The 22,851-nt window shown below is 35.6% G+C and overlaps 1 protein-coding gene across 20 annotated transcripts; it reads right to left on the bottom strand.

Annotated features, from left to right (window-relative positions):
* Window positions 1-3,319: 3,319 nt before the first annotated feature.
* Window positions 3,320-7,639, bottom strand: LOC112749975 (topless-related protein 1). Of its 20 annotated transcripts, none has more exons than XM_072218877.1 (15): window positions 7,144-7,631; window positions 6,916-6,984; window positions 6,652-6,750; window positions 6,163-6,407; window positions 5,730-5,864; window positions 5,509-5,530; window positions 5,229-5,348; window positions 4,987-5,112; window positions 4,761-4,870; window positions 4,486-4,651; window positions 4,258-4,367; window positions 4,093-4,162; window positions 3,917-3,990; window positions 3,750-3,806; window positions 3,320-3,605 (listed from the first exon to the last, which is right to left on the bottom strand). In XM_072218877.1, the coding sequence occupies exons 3-7, from the start codon at window positions 6,676-6,678 to the stop codon at window positions 5,346-5,348; spliced, it is 432 nt and encodes a 143-aa protein (XP_072074978.1). In that variant the 5' UTR covers window positions 6,679-6,750; window positions 6,916-6,984; window positions 7,144-7,631; the 3' UTR covers window positions 3,320-3,605; window positions 3,750-3,806; window positions 3,917-3,990; window positions 4,093-4,162; window positions 4,258-4,367; window positions 4,486-4,651; window positions 4,761-4,870; window positions 4,987-5,112; window positions 5,229-5,345. The 20 variants fall into 20 exon arrangements, with proteins under 20 accessions (XP_072074978.1, XP_072074981.1, XP_072074970.1 ...); XM_072218880.1 differs by having other exon boundaries at window positions 7,082-7,578; XM_072218869.1 differs by having other exon boundaries at window positions 6,163-6,750; window positions 7,144-7,639.
* Between the last annotated feature and the right edge of the window lie 15,212 nt (window positions 7,640-22,851).

Raw genomic sequence — 22,851 nt, 5'->3', positions numbered from 1 at the left:
TTAATGTGTATTTATATTTCAATATATATTTTATATTAATAAATATTTTATATAGAGGGCCCTTTTAACATTTGGGCAGATCCATTGAGTAAGGTGGTCACACTTCTCACATACATTCTCAAGCATCTGTTGAAGCCATCTAGCCATCCGATGATTAAAGATCTTCTTGATCATGGTATCGTGAGTTTTCTCCCACATAAATTTTTCCTGTAGAAGAAACTTTTTAGTACTAGTTAATAGAAATTAAATATATAATTACACGAAATAGAAGATATAAACTAGGTAAAGTTTCAATATGTAGAGTTTTTATCGTCTACTTTTGAAACCATCGCTCTTTGGTCTCAGCAGGGATCTTCTTGTAGCTCAACCATGGGTTGTCTTACATCAGCTTGGTACACTCCTGTGTACATGTATTATTATCTGGGCAAATCTATCAACGGAGGACGACTGCTCAGAGGAGGGGTTGGTGCAGTAGGACGACCCATGTAATTAAGGTTAAGGACCATGATAAAGGGTTGATCTTGTGATGACCCAGGGGCAGTCGAGGTAGAAGGCGAGGACTGAGGAGTCTCATAGGATCCTGTAGTCACCCTCCCTCAACCCTGACCACGAGGCTATCTCGTGACACCTCTACCTATTGTCATGCCTACCTGAAACAATATAATTATATTAAATTTAATAAAAAAATTACATAAGATAGAACTAAATCTAGCATGCATTGTAATTATATAATCTTACTAATTAAAGTTTAAACGTATAACAATCTAGTTAAACTATATTTAGGTTAACCTTATTCGAATTCATCATCATCTTCTTCTTCTAGTTCATCCTTCTCTTCCGAGATAATTTCTTGATCATCAAACTCGTCTTCTTCTTCTTTTTCTTCCTCTCCATCGACCTCTCTTTTTCTTGAATATTGTCATCATCTACTAGAAGTGTCTCATCGTCTACCCTAAGGTCAATGATGTCATTATTCAGAATAACTATCCAAAGGGTGATTAGATCATTAGTATTAACCACCATCTTCAAAGGTGTTGGGTCATCAATTTAGTAAGGTTCTTTGACCCTCTGTCCCATCAGACTCGATGTGACCTCGTGACTTAGTCTTAACCACAACCATCCAACCAGACCTACATGACCTTGGATAAGGCAAATAGTATACTACTTGTCGTACATTTTGAAGTAGAATAAAGGGATCATAATACTTATATTTCCTGGTCATATTTACTTTAGTAATATTGTAGTATTTGTACTTTCGTATTCCTAGTCATGGACTTGGATCATATCATTCACATTTAAACACATACACCTTGTATTCGATTGTTTCGAAGGAATTCGATGCTGGACAATTGATTTCTTGCTCATCCACTTCTTTGTGTTCCGTCCACATTTGATACCCATCATTGAACCCAATATGATAAAGATCGAATGTTATATTCAAAGGTGCTAACCACTTAGTCAACCCACACTTAGGCTGCGTTTGGAAAGGATACTGAGACTGAGAGACTGAGACTAATATACTAAGACTAAGTTAAGTTTCTCTATTATGTTTGATATAAAATGTATTGACTAAGTTATATCTCAGTATTACATTTAGTTTAAGATAAATATGGGGATTGAGGGATAGATTTGAAATTTTAAAAGTTAATGATAATATCTTTGAGAAGAAATATTATTAAAGTTTCAATCTCCATTCTCAAAAATTTTAATCCCATATGTTTCCACTTTCTGGAGGTACTGAAAGGATTAAAATTTTGTGTTTCAGGACTAAAATTTTAGTTCTAGTCTCTAGCCACAAAACACAATACTGAGTCTCAGTCTTAGTCTCTAAAAACAAACGGTACCTTATAGCAATGACATCTAGATACCCCTTGAGAGCTAAACGGTTCCATATTGAAGGCATACGCAACAAACTCATCAACCCCCTCAAAGAACTCAGGTTTTAACCCTTGTTGACCGTTGTCCCTATCATACATCCACACATGATGACTTGGAATCATTTTGCAACAAACAACACAACTTATTACATTTTTTAGAAAGTTTGGCAGAGTTTCTTCTATAATTAAAATCCTCCACCAAATGTAATTTTTATTTTTTCAAAAACTAAATATATTTTTAAATAATTTTAACAAAAATTAGGCAGAGTTTCACTTTAATTCAAAGACCTCTACCAAAAAAATTTATCAATTTTTATAGATGAAACAATTTCAAACATAAATTAAACAAACACAACATCAATTCATAACCGTTCTAGTGGGAAATCCCTTATTATTCCGTAATTTTTCAACAAATAAGGGGTTTGAGAAGGCGCCACTAAGCAACTTTCTCCCACTTCTGTCCTAAAACTCTATCCTAAGAAAAGTAAGTCTAATATAAAATTTAAACAATTTAACACGTTAAGAGAGAGAAAACTGACCTTAGTACTCCACAAACAAATCACATATATCTCAACACAAATAACTTACGATTAAAACTAAACGAAATTCAAATAAAAAATATCTTAAAATAGAAATAAAGTTAGTAAATTATAAAAAATATTAAATAAAAAATTAATAATAATAGAGGAGTCAAGTGCTTAATTTCATTTATGTGTGACATATGATAGAGATAAGAGAATGATTTATCACATGCTTAAAGTTAAGGTTTAATTACTCTGTTGGTCCCTATAGTTTCGCAAAATTTTCAATTAGGTCCCTATACTTTTTTTCCTTTTAATTGGGTCCCTATACGTTAATTTTTTTTTCAATTTAGTCCCTATTCACTACAACATTTTCAGGTTGAGGCAACATTTAAAAAGTGCTGCCTAAAGACTGACAAAAAGTTGCTTTTGATCTATGGCAACACTTTTGGACCTAAGGCAACGTTTATGGGCGGCGTTGCATATGCAGCCGTTGCCTTAGATCAAGGCAACACTTTTTTATTTCAAAAGCAACGCTTTTGAGAGTAACACTTGGTAAGTGTTGCCTTTGGTTGAAAAACAACAACACTTCAAAAGTGTGTTTGAGACAACACTTTTGCAATGTTGTCTTTTCTCATATTTTGACCACTACTAAAAAATGTTGCCTATTTACAATAAAATTCAACCCTTTTATGTGTTGCTTATAAGTTTGAATTTGCAATACTTTAAAATGTTGCCTATTAGTTTTGAATATGCAACCTTTTAAAGCATTGCCATTTCTTTTGAATATGCAACCTATACAAGGGTTGCCTTTTCTTTTGGATATGCAACCTATACAAGTGTTGCTTTTTTTTTTTTTGGATATGCAACCATACAAGTGTTATCTAATATTCAAAATATGCAACTAATAAAAGAATTGCCTTTTTGATAAAAATAAAAATTACTTTTGTAATAAAAATACAAAAAAATAAAATTTACAATAAAATTTTTTGTTCATACATGTGTAATTATTTTAAAATTTACAATAAAATGGGAAACAAGTAATAACAAATTCCTAACACAATTTTCGCCACTAAGTCTAAAAACACGTTACATGAACATAAATCTAAGGTGGTTTTCAACGAGGATTAAGAAATAAAAGCTAGATAATATTCACCCCTGCATCCAGAATCACCGATCCACAAGACTCCCCAAAAGCATTAAAAGCCTGTAACAATAATAGAAAATCAGGGGGAAGTTATGTTCGTAATTCCACCTTTTTTTTTTTAATTCCAACTCTGAATAGTGCTATGTTTTTTCCATTCCAAATAATAATAATAAAGGTTTAGGGAATAGTACTAGAATAACATACATGCTTTTAGAGTCTTCCAATCAATGAAATTTCGCTCCTTAATTAAAGGTACAGATACTTGACAAGCAATAAATAAATTTTGTAAGCATTGCAAATGGTTATAAGTAAAATCTAATGTAAGAAGATAGAATTATCCAATGTGTATGTATGCAAATGTTTGTGTCTACCTCCAAGTGCTGCCTTACTTCATCGCCACCATGATAAGAGTATATCTGAACAATGTACCTTGCGTAAGCAACTCCTGTTTGTTGAACAAAGTCATATTAATGATTGGTTGCGTTGACTTCAAAAAGTATACATTAGAGAATATCATAAACGAATAATTTAAAAACTTTCAACTTACCGAATAAAGCACCATCTGGACTCCAAATCACACGGTTGACAGAAACACCTGGATCTTTGACAAGAGCAGCCTGAATTGCACATATATAGCTTTATTTCAGTAACTATAAGTTACAAGTAGCCGGGCTTGGTATAAAAATTCATGTATAAAGGAGAAAAGGGGAACCTAAAATGGCATTGAACAGGCACTAAGATCCCAAACTTTGAAATTCCTCAAGACCAACCACTCCCTAGAACCCACTTCCCACAAAGCAATGTCCCCAACATTTGTACCAACTGATACATTGGATGAAAAGAAGGAAGAACTTATGTTTAGCTGAGAACAATAACATCAAATACACACAATTAACTCAAGTGAAAAACACTATTGAAAGGTCTTAGAAAGGCAGCAGACCAAGAAGTATAGTCTGTTGAACTGGATGGAAGTCCATGCTCATAGGAGATGAATCCTGGTTCAGAGTCCGCATAATAGTCTTTGGCAAGTCATATGGTGCATTAAAAGCCTGGCCATGACCATGACCTAGGAACGTAGCTGACAACACATTGATAGGAAGATTTACCTGCACAACATGATGAAAAGTTGATTCCAGAAATGTGAGTTGTAAAAATTTGTATAGATAAGAATTACAAGACCACTAGTGATTTTTTCCCTAAGTGTTATCAGATTACCTCATCCGACATTCCCATTGGTCTTGTTCTCTTAGAGACATTATTTGAATCTCCAGATGGGTAGTCAACAGAAGGATTAGTTGGAGGGGTCCTAGGGTCCTTCAAAGCAGCTTAAATAAGACAATGAAACTTGTCAGAAGTAAGAGATTGAATTTAGAACCATAGCCAATTAGATGTTAAAACCACTACAAACTCGAGAATAGCAGGCCGCAAGAAAATGTATTACCATGGATTGATGGTGCACCAAGACCTATAGCAGTACCAAGACCTATAGTGGCTCCTCCAGAAACTGCAGCATGTGCTACAATGGTAGGATTTGACATCCAACCAGCCAGGGGTGTTGGCATAGGTGCTGGAGTAGGATGAAAAGGCTATACACATTAACCACAGAATAGTCCAGCACCAAAATAAGAACCAAAAGATAACAATATGTAATGCCTACGAAACCAAATCAGTAAAGTAGCCCACCCCATGTTCACCAAGAGGAGGAAACCCTCCAGCCTTTGGTAAGGATCCTAGTAGTGGATTATTAGCAGGAGATGGAGCTCTTGCACCGTTAGGTTGTCCACATGAGTGATCCACAAATCACTGAAAGGTGAAACTTGACATTTAGTTAGTTAGTATATTACTATATCAAGGATCATAAATAGAAAACCTTGGTACCAGAGCATATGAGCATATGGTCGTACAATGCAAACATTAAAACATATAAGAAGGGAAGGCAAAGGATAACATATCCACTGATTACCTCAGCTGCTACCACAAGTAACCTGCATATATACCAATGAAGCTTAGTTTTTATTATTGAGATACATAAAATCTCTTCAATATAATAGTATTATCTTAAAGCTATACTGTTATAGAAAAGCAATACATTTTTTATACAAGTTATGTTCAATTAAGTTAATTGCCAAAAAACTTAGACCACTATATGTATATCACTTAGCTCAGAATTTAAGAAATTAATACCACTGAGCCTGGAACTGGAAGATCTGTGCGCAAAATGGAAAAATCTCCTCAGTATTTTCCATCAGAAGAAAGAAAACCTTGGCAGGAGCATCAGCAACTCTGAAAGCTTCTGCGGTTGCCTGTACTAACCACAAGCTAGGGAAAACATTGAAAATTCAGCACAAGAAACTCAAAAAATACACACATCATGATGATGAAAGTGAAAATAGAAAGAAAAGGAAAAATACACAGTACATACAGTTGTTTCTGAACATGTTTGGGCCTCGAACCTCAAAGCATAGCATTATATGCTAGCGACTCAAAAAAGCATATTCAATAAGCACATACACTAGACCCTCTCAAAGAACATATATACATCCTAAACACATTCCTCAATTTCCCCAATTTGAGAATAGAATTAGCTTCCTAAGATTACAGAGGAAAAAACCCTAACCTAAGACATGATTGCAGCGAGCAGTAAGGATTACAGCAGAGACAGCTCAGGCAGAGCAGCGAGGACGTGAGGCATTGGCGAGCCGACGACAACCATCGAGCAGCGATGACGACCAGAGACGACTCAGGCAGCGCAAGGCGGAAAAGAGGGATTACAGCAGCGGCGGATCCGGCAGCGCAGGTAGAAATGGCAACGGCAGTGCAAGTCAGAGATTTCAAAATGGCGGAGAAGAGCAGAAGTTTCAGCTAACAAAAAAGCTTTTCATTAGCTTAGTAAAATGCCATACATGAATCTGCGTTGTGAAGAACAGAGGGAAATCGATTCTCCCATAAAAATTAATTCATGTGAATTAGTTATATATAATTAGTGCACTATCAATATTTCCAAACTTTTTATTGATAAATAAACTGAAGATAACTCAAACCACTGATTGTGTAGAGGAGTAAGACAATGTTCTTAAAAATAAACAGAATAGAGCAAGTGTAGCACCTTGTAATCTTTTTTTTCACCATTCATCTTTTTTTGAAGCTCACCATTAGTAACACTTCTTTGATAATCTTCAGAGGAAAACACAGAGCCATAAGATGCCTGTGTTCAAAGATTGGCAACTAAGCACTCCCAAACACAAAACAGAACAACAAAATACAAACCTAAAAATGCAATACTATTTTATAAAAATTATGAAACAATTAAACTATAATCACATTGCTAAATTGTGATTACTCAAAAAAGAAACAACAATTTAAATCAAACCTAAGAGGTATTTGAAGGTGAGCGACAAATTGGTAAAGTCTTTGTCCTTCGACATGATCGAGCTCGAAACTACAAAAATAATGAAAAGAAGAAAAGGATTATGTGAGCTTCTTCAATCGATTAAACTGAAAGAGATGTGCGTGGAGAGAGAGAGAGAGATGTATACTGAAACTATTGTTATTAATTCAACTAAATTAATCAAGTAGTATGTAAAATCAATCTACAAGCCTTCAATGACGACGATGGAGGAAGAAATGCTGAGGATCGAGGCTGAGGCGAGAGGCTTGAGTGAAAGAGGTGAACGGCAGAGAGTTGTTGATTTGCCTGAGAGGATAGAGCACGGCACCACGGCGGAGCAGAGCAAAGGTTTCAGAACGGCGCGAGCAGAAAAACACGACGGAGCAGAGCAGAACAAGGCATGAGCTCGAGTAATGAGAAACACGACGACAACGAGCAGAGAAGAGGGATTACAGTAGTGGCAGATCTGGCAGCGCAAGGTAGAAACAACAACAACAGCGCAAGGCAGAGACGGTGCTGGAGGTGAAGAAAGTGGCGGTGGCAACTTCTCTCTCCGTCATCTTCTTCTCTTTTCTCTTCTTCCTCGTTTGATGGCAGTTCTCCCTTTCTTTTCTTCTCTTTATCACTCTCTGTCTCTCTCTCCTCACCGTGCATTTTTTCCTTCTGTCTTCTCTTTTTCTTGTGCAATGGAGAACCCTAATCCTCTGATCTTCTAATCGTAATTAACTTTGTATTTTATTATTTTTTTGTTATTAAGTTGGATTTGTTTTAGTTTAAAATTAATAGAAAATGATAATCAAAGTTAAAATATGTATTAAAGATAAAATTTATTTTTTAGAAGAGGCATTAAAAACTTTAGACAACACTTAAAAAATAAAGTTTAAAATAAATTTAAAGACAACTCTTATAAAAAGTAAGATATTAACTTTATAATAGTTGCTTCTGTATATTTGATGGGGCAACACTTAATAAGTGTTTTTTAATTTATCAAAGACATCACTTATAGTGTGTTGATTTAAAATATGTTGTTATAGTTCTATTTTTTTGTCACTAGTATAAAGTGTTGTTTTGAACATATGTTGCAATAGACAAAAAATGTTGTAGTGATTAACGTTAAACGTCAAAAAAAATGTTAGTGAATTGTGAAATTACTTTTATACCCTTAGGGACCTAATTGAAAAGAAAAAAATATAAGGACTTAATTGAAAATTCTGTGAAACTATAAATATTCAATGAAAGATATTCTTATAATCCCTATTCAATGATTCTAAAACATGAAAAATATTCCTATAATCCCTTTTATTTTGTCACTATCATTCTTTTACTTATTTATATACAAATTATACCAAAAGTACTTTTTTTTTTTTTACTTTCAAAATACATTATCTTAAGAACCTAAAAAAGAGAATGGAATTGGAATTGGAGCTACCAAAAGAAGAATGCACACAAAAGTAATGACAGCATAATAAACTTTACATTAATACTTAAGAGCATACTTACATCTAGTTTGGAATTGGAGGAATGCATCCACCAATTGATATTGTATACAAATAAGCAATAATCTATGTAAAATAAAATACTACAATTTTGTGTGCGCCCTTTAGCAAATGGGCAAAAGATTATCACTATGAAAATCTATGCTATGCCTAATGAATGCAAAATTGGGTGACTTCAATTCAATAGGTAGCTACTCATGCCTGTCTAAGAACTTCTCTATAACGACTGAGAATGCCGCAAAGCCAGCACAACCAGCACATGCTGCTTTAGGACCACCTACAATCACAAACCAACACCAAAGCATTCTAAAATAAAGGTAGAGAACAGATTTTTGAACTAAACAAGAAATATTTAAATCTTAATTGAAAACAGTGTATTCATGCCACATTTAGGATCAGAGTAATTATAGTTCTTCAGATCATCCTGAAAATTTCCAACCCATTTTTATCCTCCAACCAAACATACTCTAGTATTAAATTTTTAAGGTAATTTGCACGTTCACAACTACAGATTATGTCAGAGGCAGAGCAAAGCTTGAAATCAATACCTTTCTAAGTTTATCAATCTCCCAAACAGAAGCATAAGACTAGAGATAGGACTTCAAATCAATGGCTAGCCACAATTTTGTTCAATGGTTATCTAAATGTTTAGGACCTTACCACCTAAGAATGCAAAATTCTTAGGCTTTAGTTGCCACTTCTCATGTATAAACACATTCTTCTAAGCACCAAAAACGTCAAGAAACTAAATTTATAAAGCAGAAATTAATCCAACTATTAGCCCTTCTAAGCAGCTATGTTACATGCAATTAGAGCTACAAAGCTTTGATTCATAATTAGGTAAAAGAGAGAAAAAAAACTTACCCCATTTATGGTATTCTACTCACTATCGGTCAAACCCAAGAACTCCAATTCCCTTGGCTCAAATACTCTTTGAAAGATATGAGTGCAATACAATACATCCTTAATTTTGAAGAATCCATGGATCATAGCCATCAACAAAATTTAGAATATAAATTTAGAATATAATTTGAGAAATAAACAAAAGTTGCAAACAATTAAGCAAAACTGAAACTGAACTACAAATTCACACAACTTAAGAATTCACAGCTTGAGAGACAAGAACTGAAAAAAACTAAAAAAAATTGAAAAAAAACAACACGATACGAATAGAACACCCCTAAAACATTCAGCTTCTCCTTATTCCCAATCTCAGTCAATCAATTCTTCCTAAAAAAACAAAGAGATTAAAATGGGATACCAAGATGAAGAAGAAAGAGTTGAAATATCATCATATCTAGAATATCATTAACTATGTTGATCAATTAACTGGCTACACAAAAGATAAGAAAATATAACAAACACCACAAGTAAAGAGCAATCACAGCTAATTCTTAAATACTTGATATTAGTCATTCACTGAGTCAGCATCGAAAGATGGACGATGGCAACCAAATGAGGGAGGTGCAGATATTATTGAAATATTTTTGGTAATCCAGTTTTACATTGAAAATCGGAGCCTCCAAGTTCGAATTGTTTTCCCCCAATTCTGAAACCAAGACAATGTGAAAAAATCGAACAAGGAGGTAGAAGAAGTTGTAAATACAGAAAAGGGGAATGAAAATCAATGTCTCTCACCGTAAACTTACACTTGAGGAACAATCAATTCCTTCTAGAACTACCGCAACCGAAGAAAATAAACAAGCGAGTTTTCGATTTCCTGCAGAAGAAGAAAACGTAAGGAAGGAGAGAAAAATAGATGAATCAGAGAAGGTATAGCCAGCAGATAGAAACGAACATCAAAATTGGATTCACCGCTGAAAGGTTGCAATGAGGAGAATCAAACGCACCCAGTTCCAGCTCTGATTAACTTTGTTTAGTTTCTCACCTAAATCTGGTTCCCCTGTCGCATGAGTCGGAGAAAGCTTCCCGATTTCAGTTCCTAGGCTCTGCAAAAATGTGAATCTATGTCTAAAATCAAAATAATGGTGACATTTCAGAGCTTCTGTCTCCGACTATGGCTGTAAAATCCAGTCGGCCATAATCGTCCCTATAATGAGAAAGACACAGAAGACAAAGAAGAAGAAGAGGGAAGGATAGAGAAGGAGCTGGTTGTTATGATTTCTTTTCTGATAGAACGAAAATGGTGAGAATGAAGGTGAGAGAGAAAGGCTGGAGTAGAGGAGGGAGACGGAAAGGTTGAGGAAGAGTAAAGGGTTAATTTTGTCTTTCTCAATATAAAAAGGGAGACATAATTTATGAATTTAAAAAAATTGAGAGAATATTCAATTTAGGAATGGAATATTCCGTTAAATCAAACGGTTTTGTTACGGTAGGGATCTAATTGAAAAAAAAAATTTGTGCAGGACCCAATTAAAAGGAAAAAAAGTATAGGGATCTAATTGAAAATTTTGCGAAATTATAGGAACTAACAGAATAATTAAACCTAAAGTTAATCATAAAAGTTTATATTACTAGAATAAGGTTAGATAGCATTAAAAGTGACAACTTAATAAATGTTATGCCGTAGCAAAAGTAATATAATTTAATTTATGCAAGAAAAAAGGTAAATAGTTTACTTTGCCAAAGGATAGTTGCACCTATCAACCATAGCAATCACTTTATCACAAGTAGATTATTCAATGTGATCACTATTAGCAATTAACAACTTCAGTCCTAAAAAAAGAAAAAAAAAACAAAAGAATTCAACAATTAATAAGGAGGACTTTACTAAAATTATAAAGCACCATTTATATTAAAATTTATCAAAAATTATCTATAAAAATGCATTATATAAGACTAACCTATTTTTATGATTTAAATTTATACTATTAAATTATTTTAATATACGATCAACTAAATTAAACTCAATACATCTAAAATGTTTTCTATTATCTAATATTTGAGTTGAATCAACCCACTATCAAATTAAACATAATCTAATTAAACATTATACATTAATCAAAGCTCAATATAAACATCAGAGTATGCATACCTTCCCAGCATGGCAGCAGCGACAACGGCGCAGTGGTGGAGGAGACGACGCAGTAATCGAACTGAATGGTGGTTCAACACTATAAGAAAAACGTTGAATACCATCATATTTACTCTCGGATTTAGCCTCGACTATTAGCAACAAATTTACCGGCGAAATTATTGGCAGATTTGACAATAAATTTATAAGGTAAAAAAATTACCAACGATTCTATTTTTCAACGATAAATGTACTGGTAATATTTGGAGGGACAAAAAAAAATTGGCGCGATCTTTACTGGCAGAATTACTGTTGGATACATCTGACGATAAAAGCTCAATTAATGGAATGCTGCATTTTGTCACGCACAATGAGTTACCATCTGATTTATCCGCCGGTAAATTCAACTGTAAAATTGGCTTTAAATTGGAATCGTATGCTCTCTCTCCCTCATTTCGGAAGACCACTCTCTCTTTCTAAACCTCCGGCTCCCTCTCTCTGTGCATCTCTCTCCCCCAAACCACCTTTGGTAGATTCCTCCGCCAAAGACGACCACCATCAACATCCTCCAAAGACCACATGGACTGGGCAGGTACTCATTGCGTCGCTCGGTTCATTGTCTTGCCACCAATTTCGTCACTGTTGTCGCTACTGTCCCCACTGCTCGCCGGAGCTTCCCCCTTCCTCCATCTGGGTAGGTTGTCCTCCTCCCTCTTCATATGCTATCCTATTGTATATTTGCAATTTTCTAATTGAAACTCTAAATGCAGCCCTATAAGTTGGTCACCACTGCTGCCACTACATCATACATGCTGCCACCACCACGTTGGAAAAGTCCTTTGCGTTGCCACTATCTACAGGTAACTCACTCTCTAATTAGTTTAGAGTAGTTAAATCTTAAATCCTAATTTATCTAATTTTAATTTTTTATGTGTTAAAAAATATGTAATTAGAATCTTTTTATTAAGTTATAAGTTGTTAATTTTTTTCGTGTTATTTTTTCCTTTATAAAAGAGCAAGAAATTTCATAGTGTTAGATTTTTAAGTTTTGATTATTATTTTTACATTTTACTAAGTTCACTTCTATTTTAGGATTTCTTTTAAAGTCATGTACCTTTAATCGTGGTTTGTTCGTGCAGTACTCACGTTAGTTTTCTATTTCTAAATGAGCTATGTTGTTTATGTTTTATTCTGGATTTACTTAGCAATCTACCTGCCATATGAAGCAAGAGTGTGTGGGCCAGTTTGATTCAAGTGGATGTACCCTTTTGAGAGGTGGATTGGGTCATTCAAGCACATCGTGAAGAATAGAGCTCAGATCGTGGGTAGCATCTATAAAGCATTCCTAGCTAAGGAAATATCCGCACTTTGCTCCTTCTATTTTGAGTCTCATGTTGAATCACGGAGAGCAATAGTTTGAAGGAACGATGAGAGTGGAGAATCCTCGTCAAGTGGACCAACCTATCCAATATTTGTTCCGAAAGGTCAATGGGCGAGAGTAGTGAATATTGGTTAGAGAAAAAGAAAATCGATGTCGCACATCTGTGTAACACCCTACCACATAGAGTCTTATGTTTAAGTCATAAGACAGAGGTAGCGAGGTATTACGACCTAAAAAAATAAAATTTAGTATATATAGTTGTGTGAAAAAAAGTTTATAACTAGGAGCATTTGAAGAATAAGGGATAAATCAAAATCGTTAAATCGAAAAGCGCAACACTCCGATCAATAATGTAAACGAAAAAGATAAGGATAAGCTAACGCGGGAAGGGATACAAAAGAGTGCCAAAAATACAGATATCAAGGCTCGAGACTCGGTTTGCAAAGGTAACCGGTCCGAGCATAAAAGTTTACATACATATATATAGAGTAGGAAATCCCAAAAGAACCCAAAACACAAGATACAAAACCTATTTTTCCAAAAATAACCTCTAAGAGAAGTTAATACAAATATATATATATATATATATATATATATATATATATATATATATATATATATATAAGTATCTAAGCAAGTATATAAGATCAAAATAAAGTCCTGAGAGCTAAGGATCTTCGTCAAAATAGAAGTCTCCAGCATGCCTCAGCGAGGAGCCTCACGTCCTGCATCTGAAAACCACAAAATTCACATGGGTGAGAACCGAAGGTTCTCAGCATGGTAACATTGCCCACATATCTAACATATAATGTCCTGGGAAAGCCGAAGTCATTCCTAGAACTTCCAACAGATAATTAAAGCTTAAAACATAAATAAACCAGGAAATTAAAAATAGGCAACTAGCTAAGGGTCTTCAGAGAAACTCCTCCGAACCTCCCAACCACCAACAGAACCAAATGCAACAACCACAATTATTACAAACAGAGAAAATCACAAATAGGATTCAAATATAGCAGATAATCAAGTAGCATTTAGTTATGCAATCACTTAGGCAATCCAAACAAGACATATAGATGCATATGATGCATGCCTGTCCTAGTGGCTGATGAGTCTCATTTGTCGGTTGTAAAGCCAACCCGACATGTCCTTGTAGCTAACCATTGGATAGAATACCAAACACGGAGCAAGTGGGACAACGCCACAACCCTTGCATCTTACCCGCGTACCTGGAGCAGGGGACAACTTCACCCTGCCTCTTACGCAGGCAGTATTACATTCTCGGCCTGGAGCAAGCGGCAACAAAACACAGCCCTTGCGTCTTACCCGAAGCCTTAGACTTTCCCAGAGCAAGTGGATAACACCACTGCATCTTACCCGGCTTATTGGCTTTTACCCGGAGCAAGTGGATAACACCACTGCATCTTACCCGGAGTCACATACAGAAACACACTTTCATTATCATTACCATTCATTCATTCATCCACTCATTCTCAATTCATACCCGGAGCAAGTGGATAACACCACTGCATCTTACCCGGCATTCTCATCTCTTACCCGGAGCAAGTGGTTAACACCACCGCATCTTATCCGGAGGCACGTCGCAATCAATTCCGATTTCATCATCTATATAATTCATTCATAATCAGTCGTAAACCATCATCTCAGACACAGCCATTCGGCTCATCTCATACGCAGCCATTTGGCTCATATCATACACAGCACTCTACCATCCTCATTAACAACTCATAACATCATCATTAGTCATAACTCCTCATTATATCCCCTTCCCTAGCTTCCTCTCAATCACTAGGCATTTTATATTGATTTAAGAATTAAAGGATGAAAACGGGGTTTTATAAGCTTGAAACAGCGTCTCGGAAGGTTACAAGCTTATTGAGAAGGTGAAAGACTTGAAAACAAGGGTTTTATAAGAAAACAGGGTCGTGTGCGTACGCACAGGGGTGTGCGTGCACACGCCCAAAAGAATTTTCAAGATGTGTGCGTACGCATAGAGGTGTGCGTACGCACAGGTGTAAAATTTTCCAGTTCTGTTCGCTCACACAAGGCGTGCGAATGCCCTCAACAGAACGTCCTTCCCGACGTGTGCGTACGTACAAGTCTGTGCGCATGAACAGCTTGCAAAACCTCCTTGATTGTGTGCACGCACAAGGTGTGCTAGCGCTCCCAGCAGCAGCCCTGTCCCCATATGTGCGTACGCACGAGGCTGTACGTGCGCACAGGTTCAAAAACCCACAAGGTGTGCGTACGCACAGGGCTGCGCACACAAACCAGAAATTACAAATTCTGCAGAATTTACAGAATTCTGATTTCAAGACCCAACTTTCAACGATCATATTTCCTTCCACAAAATTCAGATTTTCACCAAATTTAAACCATTTTAAAGCTTGTGAAATTATCTTTCATTTGATATAAAAAGCATAAAATTCCAAAAACAATAGCTTGAGATATGATCCGTTGAAGTTCATCAAAATTTCATTTTCATCAAAGTTCATAAACTTCTAAGTTCCAAGACATACACTCCCAAATTCATTCAAAAAACCAACCAAACTCAGTCATTCAACATCAAGCACTTCTAACCTCTCATTCAATCCTCAACCCACCAATTATCCACTTTGAACCAAGTCTCAATTCAATAAATTCAATTTATCATCAACATTTCATAGCTCAATTTTCCAAGCATTTATTCAATTTCATCAATCACCATGAGTATACACATCATTATCACACACCAATTCATGCTCATCAACAAGAGCCTCAATCTTACCAACACTTAGGCATATCAACCCACATTACTCATAACCTTACATGCTCATTAACAATTAGCAACATTCCCATCCCAACAATCATCATTCACACATATTCAACTTAATCCATATCAACATTTCAAAATCCACTAATCACATACACTACAACACAATTTATTTCAACCAATCAACAACATCAATAGTTCAACTCCTTTCTTAAGGTCTCTAGCCTAAGTTTTCACACCACATTACATTTTAGATACAGGAAACCGAAACCATACCTTGGCCGATTCTCCGCTCAACCTGGAACACTCTCAATTTCAACTTTTAAGGTCTCCACTACAAAAAAAAAGGCCTATGGTCACGGTAAAAAACCGTGACCATAGCTAGTAAAAAGGGTGACCATAGATCTATGGTCACGGTTTTGGACCTATGGTCACGGTTTTTTACCATGGCCTATTCTCTCGTGGCCATAGGTCTATGGTCACGGTTTCAATTTTCAAAATCTGACACTTTAGGCCACGTTTTTTTACCATGACCATAGCCTTATCTATGGTCACGGTTTTTACTGTGACCATAGCCTCTATGGTCACCCCTCCTTAAAACCGTGACCATAGATAAGGCTATAGTCACGGTTTTTACCGTGGCCATAGCCTCTATGGTCACCCTTCCTTAAAACCGTGACCATAGCCTTATCTATGGTCATGGTTTTCACCGTGACCATAGACTCTATGGTCACCCCACCTAAAACCGTGACCATAGCCCTATCTATGGTCACGGTTTTCACTGTGACCATAGCCTCTATGGTCACCCCTCCTCAAAACCGTGACCATAGCCTTATCTATGGCTACGATTTTTGTCGTGGCCATAACCTCTATGGTCACCCTCCTTAAAACCATGACCATAGCCTCTATGGTCACCCCCTGAAAACTGTGACCATAGCCTTATCTATGGTCAAGGTTTTTTACCGTGGCCATAGCCTCTATGGTCACGGTTTTTTAAAACAGTGACTATAGCCTGTTGTTGTTTATGAGATTCAACTTCTTAAATTATAATCACATCCCAAAATGATAATAATCACAAAATAAATCTAAAAATAAGAAATTCAACAAATCTAAATCATAAAAGTTTCATTATAAGCTAGATATGTTTAATTTTTAGTCTAAACAACACAAATCAAAATAGAGTGTAATTTTTCCAATTACATGTAACACCTCAAAAAGTACATAACACATCAAAATATTACATTTACATAACTAAGGTCATTGTAAGACCCATCCTATGTGATATTTGTATGGAACATATTTTTTTCATCACATCATGTTTTCCTGCACGCAAAAGAAATAAACATGTTAGAACAGAGCAAAAATACTTTTAATGATGCAGTACATATGCAGCAAAAGAAGGGAAACATTCATCCACAGTAACACTCAAGAATTATTCACAACCATTATTTTAATATGCCGAATTTTCTTCTGAGTCAAACTCCTTTTTCTTTATTCGAATTCATTTTTCACTTCCATTCCAAGTTCAAATTATGTGCTAATCAGTGATCACCAAATACTATTAATTTAATAATTAGTTGGCACATAAAAGGTGGGATTAATTTTTAAATAATGTTACAAATCACCAGCAAGTAAACCTTGGCAAATATTCATATAGAGACGGTTGTTATAATAACTGACAATTAAGTTCTCAAAAGAAATACCAAGTGACAAGCAATTGAGACATCATGAGTAAAAAGTGTGGGTACCTAGGAAGCTTTAAGCTCAACAAAAATAGAAGAACACATGATTCTTTGGCCATGAAGGTTTTCAGCAAAGGTAAAATACTTAAAAAACTACATCCCCTCTACTGCACATATATTAACTTATTCCAACTTCTTTAATTTGCATAAGAGTGATGCTAAAGTATATGTATTTAAGTCCATGACAGGTATACAAGTCAGCAATAAGCACAAGTGACAATATGATACCAAACAAGATTCTACACTCTTAAGTACTACATACAGCAATCAAAGACGAAATAATCTACTGACTATATATATGGCACTAATAACCACAAGTAAAAGAAGATAAAGATGTCCTAAAGTATAACAAGAACAGAATCCACAAGACCACAACAATGGCTTTAATTAACAATTTCAGAATAATGTAATATGTAATACCTGCAGAGCCCCACCATTTGTAATAATTAATCCGATAACCTTTGATTACTTTAGCTTTGGTAAAATTTGATCCAGGTAAAAGTCTGGAGAAGCAGAACTTGTAGTCTTAAATGAAGGAATTTCATTTTTTCTTCTCCTTTCCATCAGACCTTCTGGCAGAACTTAGATTGCTTTAGGCTATGAACTGATCAACATTGTAGATATAGGAAAAGCTATTGAACTTAGAGCTGAAAAAATAGTAAGAAAGCATAAATTTTGTATAAGAATATATTATTAAGAAAATATTAATATATAAATCCCAACGGCACGGTAATGAATGCAGATACTTAGCCACATATACCTAATTCCTTTTGAGCGAGTACTTTCTTGAATTTCAGGAATTATGAGAGTTACATTTAAAAACCTAGCAACAGCAACCAGATCACAAATCTACAAAACCAAGAAAAATTTCAATGGTAGAAATTATCAATTAATCTACTCTTCATTAACAAGAAGTTCAATATTAACTATACACAATTAATTAATTAATCAATTCTCTGTAACATATGAACATGATAGGATCAAAGAACAAATTAAAGCAGGTAAATTTAGAAAAGAGTAATGAGAATGAAGAGAAGAAGAGCAGCATAAAATTTTCATTAATTCTGGTTCAGGAGTATGAGTCCCCATAAAATTTTCCTTAAGGATTTTCATGAGAGGAAGACTTAACTTGGATTTTTTGGAATATTCAACAAAAAAATCAGTTAGTAACACTAAGATTATATTCATAGAACTGCATAAATTGTAGAAGTATTGTATATGAACATGATTTATGACAAAGTATAATGGTGTTGTTTAACAAAGAGGCAAATATCATTGAAATATATCACCTAAATTAAGAATAAATCAAAACCAAATACAAGTAACAATTTGAAGTTTCAATAATCCTAAATTACTAATCAGAACAAGTAAAAAAAAACAAGTAACCTGGCAATGACAACGGGCGAAGAGCGGCAGAGCAGGGCTTTAAGGGCTTTGAAGGCTTTAAAGCTATCAGATTTAAAATTATTAGATTACACCTTAATAAAACCCTAAAGCTCAATTTGCTTTTAGCTTAGGAATTTGGTACATTGTTGGGTGAAAAAGGGTCAGAGGAAGAGGGAACAAACATACCTGAGCACCTAGACAGCAACGGAATGGAGTAGCAGCTCCGACGGTGGCGCGGACAGCCACGGCTCCCTCCGGTCACTACACAAACAGCGGATACGGCGAGGGAGCAACGGTGACGGGAGGCACGAACGGCGGCAACTCCTCCCCCTGGGCCACTGGCCTGCGTTCTCTTCTCCCTCTCTTCTTCAATGGCGACGCGACGGCGACACTGGACGACGATGGCGGCGATCTTGACGGAAGAGCTATGTGCGACGATCTCTCCAGCGGCAGCATGGATTGCGGTGGCCCCATCTCTCTCTCGTGTTTGGCTAGAGGACGTTACTCTCTCTCAACGTCTCCTCCCTTTCCTTCTCGGTTTTGATAACGACGACGGCGACGGCAATATCCAGCCCGCCAGTGCTGTCACCTCCCTCTCTTCTTCTCCCTGCTCCCTCTCTTTCTCTTTCTCTTTTCTTCCTTCCTTTCTTTCTTTCTTTCAAACCGTGGGTGGGGGTGAGTGGTAAGGGTAAGTGGATAAGTTTGTGAGGGTTAGTGTGTGATTTAAATTTTAGGGTTAGGATTTGATAATTTTAGTTAAATTAGGATATAGAATAATTTAAAATTTTATTTTATTTTTTAAAAATTATTTTCAAAATATTATTGAATTATTAATTTTTTTATTGATTTTTAATTAAGTATTTTAATTTAAAATTTTAATATTTAAATTAAATTATATAAAAAATTTTATTAATTTTTAATTATTAATTTATTAAATAGTTTAAGTTTTAAATAATTTTTTAATTTAAAGTTAATAGTATTTACTTAATTTTTTATTTATAAAATTAAATTTAAAATTTTAATATTTAAAATAAATTATATAAATAAATTATTATTAGTTTTTAATTATTAAAATTTTTAAATTTTAAATATATGAGAGACCTAAAATTATAAAAAAATATATAAGAATCTTAATTAATTTATATTCAAAAGATCAAAATCTGATTTAGTTACAAAAATATCTTTTAATAGTAATTAGAGTTAAGATTAGGGTTAGGACTAGAGTAGTTTAGAAATTTTAATAAAATTTAAAGGTAGAATAGTAATTAAAAATTAACTATAATTTATTTAAATTATTTTAAAATATAATATTTATTTGTCAATTTATTAATTAGTTTTAAGTTTTAAATTTTTTAATTTAAAATTAATAATATTCAACTTAATTTTTTATTTATGAAATTAGATTTAAAATGTTAATATTTAAAGTAAATCATATAAAATTTTTATTAGTTTTTAATTATTAAAATTTTTAAATTTTAGGTCACCCCAAAAACCGTGACTATAGACCCTTTTAGGTCACTCCAAAAACCGTGACTATAGACCTCTTTAGGCCACCCCCTAAAACCGTGACCATAGAGCTCTTTAGGCCACCCCCAAAACTGTGACCATAGACCCTTTTTAGGTCACCCTCCAAAACCGTGACCATAGACCCTTTTAGGTCACCCTTTCAAAAAACTGTGACCATAGACCCCTTTAGGTCACCCCCAAAACCGTGACCATAGATCCGTTTAGGTCACCCTCCAAAACCGTGACCATAGATCCCTTTAGGTCACTCCCGAAAATTGTGACCATAGACCCTTTTAGGTCACCCTTTTTTGAAAAACCGTGACCATAGATCTTTTTGGTCACTGTAAAAAACCGTGACCATAGATCCCTTTTGGTCACCCCTAAAACCGTGACCATAGACCCTTTTAGGTCACCCCCCAAAACCGTGACCATAGACACTTTTAGGTCACCTTTTTTGAAAAATCGTGACCATAGATCTTTTTTTGTCACTGTAAAAAACTGTGACCATAGACCCCTTTAGGTCACCCCCAAAACCGTGACTATAGATACTCTATGATCACCCTTTTTTTAAAAAACCGTGACCATAGCTTTTTTTTTGTCACGGTAAAAAACCGTGACCATAGAGCGTCTATGGTCACAGTTTTTTACCGTGACCAAAAAAACCGTGGCCATAGGCCCAAAATGTTGTAGTGCTCCAAGCTTCCAAGATCAGATTTCCAGCTTGTATATTACCAACCGTGACCATAGCTTTTTTTTTTGTCACGGTAAAAAACCGTGACCATAGAGCGTCTATGGTCACAATTTTTTACCGTGACCAAAAAAACCGTGGCCATAGGCCCAAAATGTTGTAGTGCTCCAAGCTTCCAAGATCAGATTTCCAACTTGTATATTACCTCAAGTTCTCAAAATCTCCATCAAACTTCAATCCATTCACATATATACCTTGCCTAACACACATAATATACATCCATCCATACAAACTCAATATCTAATCACATCAACTTAAGCATTTCACTTAGAGTTGAGATACTTACCAAGTCCAAGGATCAAAAGAGACAAGACTAAGCCTTCCCTTCAAGTTAATCGGGTCCTATAACATCAAAACTCAAAAATCTCAACACTTTACCCACCAAATTTTTGAAATTAAGGGCTGAGAAAACCGAATTGAAATCATGGCTTACCTCAAGAATAATTGTGTGGGTTTTGTAGATCTCGACGCCGCGGTCACACGGCCGTAAACGATGCGTCAATCGGAGCTCCGGATCAAAAGTTATGATGAATGGAAGTTGGAAGCAAACGAGGGCAAGGGTTTCAATCTTTCCCCCTTTCCCCTTGCTGTGTTTCAGCATGTGTATGTTTGAGAGGGGAGAGAGTGTGCTGAGCTCTTTAGATTAGTGGGGCTTGGCTGGGCCTTTGGCCCAACATGGGTTCGGTTGGCCCAGTTTGGCCCGTTCGATCCAATCTTGGGTCGATTTCTTTATAATTGGTGTCAAAATTCTCGTTTTAATTTTCTCTATCATATTAAACCATAAAAACCTCATTTCTTATTTTCTAGAATATATTTTAATTTATGGGTTAATTAGTTATTAATTAACTGGGTTTTACATTCTACCCACCTAAATAGGAATTTTGCCCACAAAATTCTATTTCAGTTACCTAAGGATAGGTGAGGGTAGTCTGCCCCCATTTCTAATCCAAGTTCTTCGGTGTGCTTCTCCATCCTGACTTGATTTCCAAGTCACCTTCTGTTTCGAGGGTTACCTGAAACTGTAGGTCGATCTCGGACGAGATCTTCTATACTGATCAGAGATGACGTGTCTTTCTGGTGGGTGGCGGCCGGAGTTGTCGTGTCCGACTTGTTGGGCTGGCTATGCTGCTGATCCTTTGTCACCAGAGGGTGGTGATACCTACAAGGGACTCCGATGCTTAAGTTAGCAAGGTTATTAAGCAGTTTTTTAGTAGAATCAGAGTATGAGTTATACCTGGGTGCTCCAGTGTATTTATAATGATGAGTAGTGACCTTTCTGGAGATAAGATAGTTATCTTATCTTATCTTATCTTTGAGTGAGGTCATCTTATCTTCAAAAGAACTGCCTTTATCTCTGTAGGCTTGGACTGCCTTTGGATTTGGGTCGTGTTCCTCTGTTTGGGTCCTATTTGGGCTTTTCCTGGTAACTTGGACGAGCTCTTTGAGAAGAGGTCGGATAGTCCTAACCTGAAGAGGTCGGTCGACTTGTCGTTAAACATCCCGAGTCGGACAGCTCGACCCAGGGTATGAACAGTGCCCCTGCTTGAGCGTGGTCTTCCTTTTGAGGTCGAGTCCCTAGTTTCAGGACTTCAATCCTTCTCCGTAGAAGCCAAGCTCGAGCATTGTCGATTTCTTTTTGTAGAGATCCCTCTGAATGCGGAACGTCTTTTTCTTTTTCCTTTATCCTTTGGAAACGCGCGTCTCTTTGCTTTGGGAACGTGCGAGAGTTTAATAACCCATTAATTCTTTAATGTTCCATTTCTTTTGCCTCCCACTTTCATTTTGAATTTACACCAAAAGCTGTTTTCCTGTAACTTCCCATTTTCTTTTCATTTTCTGTTTCGTTTGGCTTGCCTGGGACTTGCGTTTTTTCACGCTTTCTCTCTGCGACGCCTTTGGTAGTTTGTTATGGCTT

Source organism: Arachis hypogaea, chromosome 15 (genome assembly GCF_003086295.3).
Source record: "Arachis hypogaea cultivar Tifrunner chromosome 15, arahy.Tifrunner.gnm2.J5K5, whole genome shotgun sequence".
Taxonomy (NCBI): Eukaryota; Viridiplantae; Streptophyta; class Magnoliopsida; order Fabales; family Fabaceae; genus Arachis; species Arachis hypogaea.
Note: the sequence above shows the minus strand (reverse complement) of the source record. Positions and strands in the feature narration are given on the sequence as shown.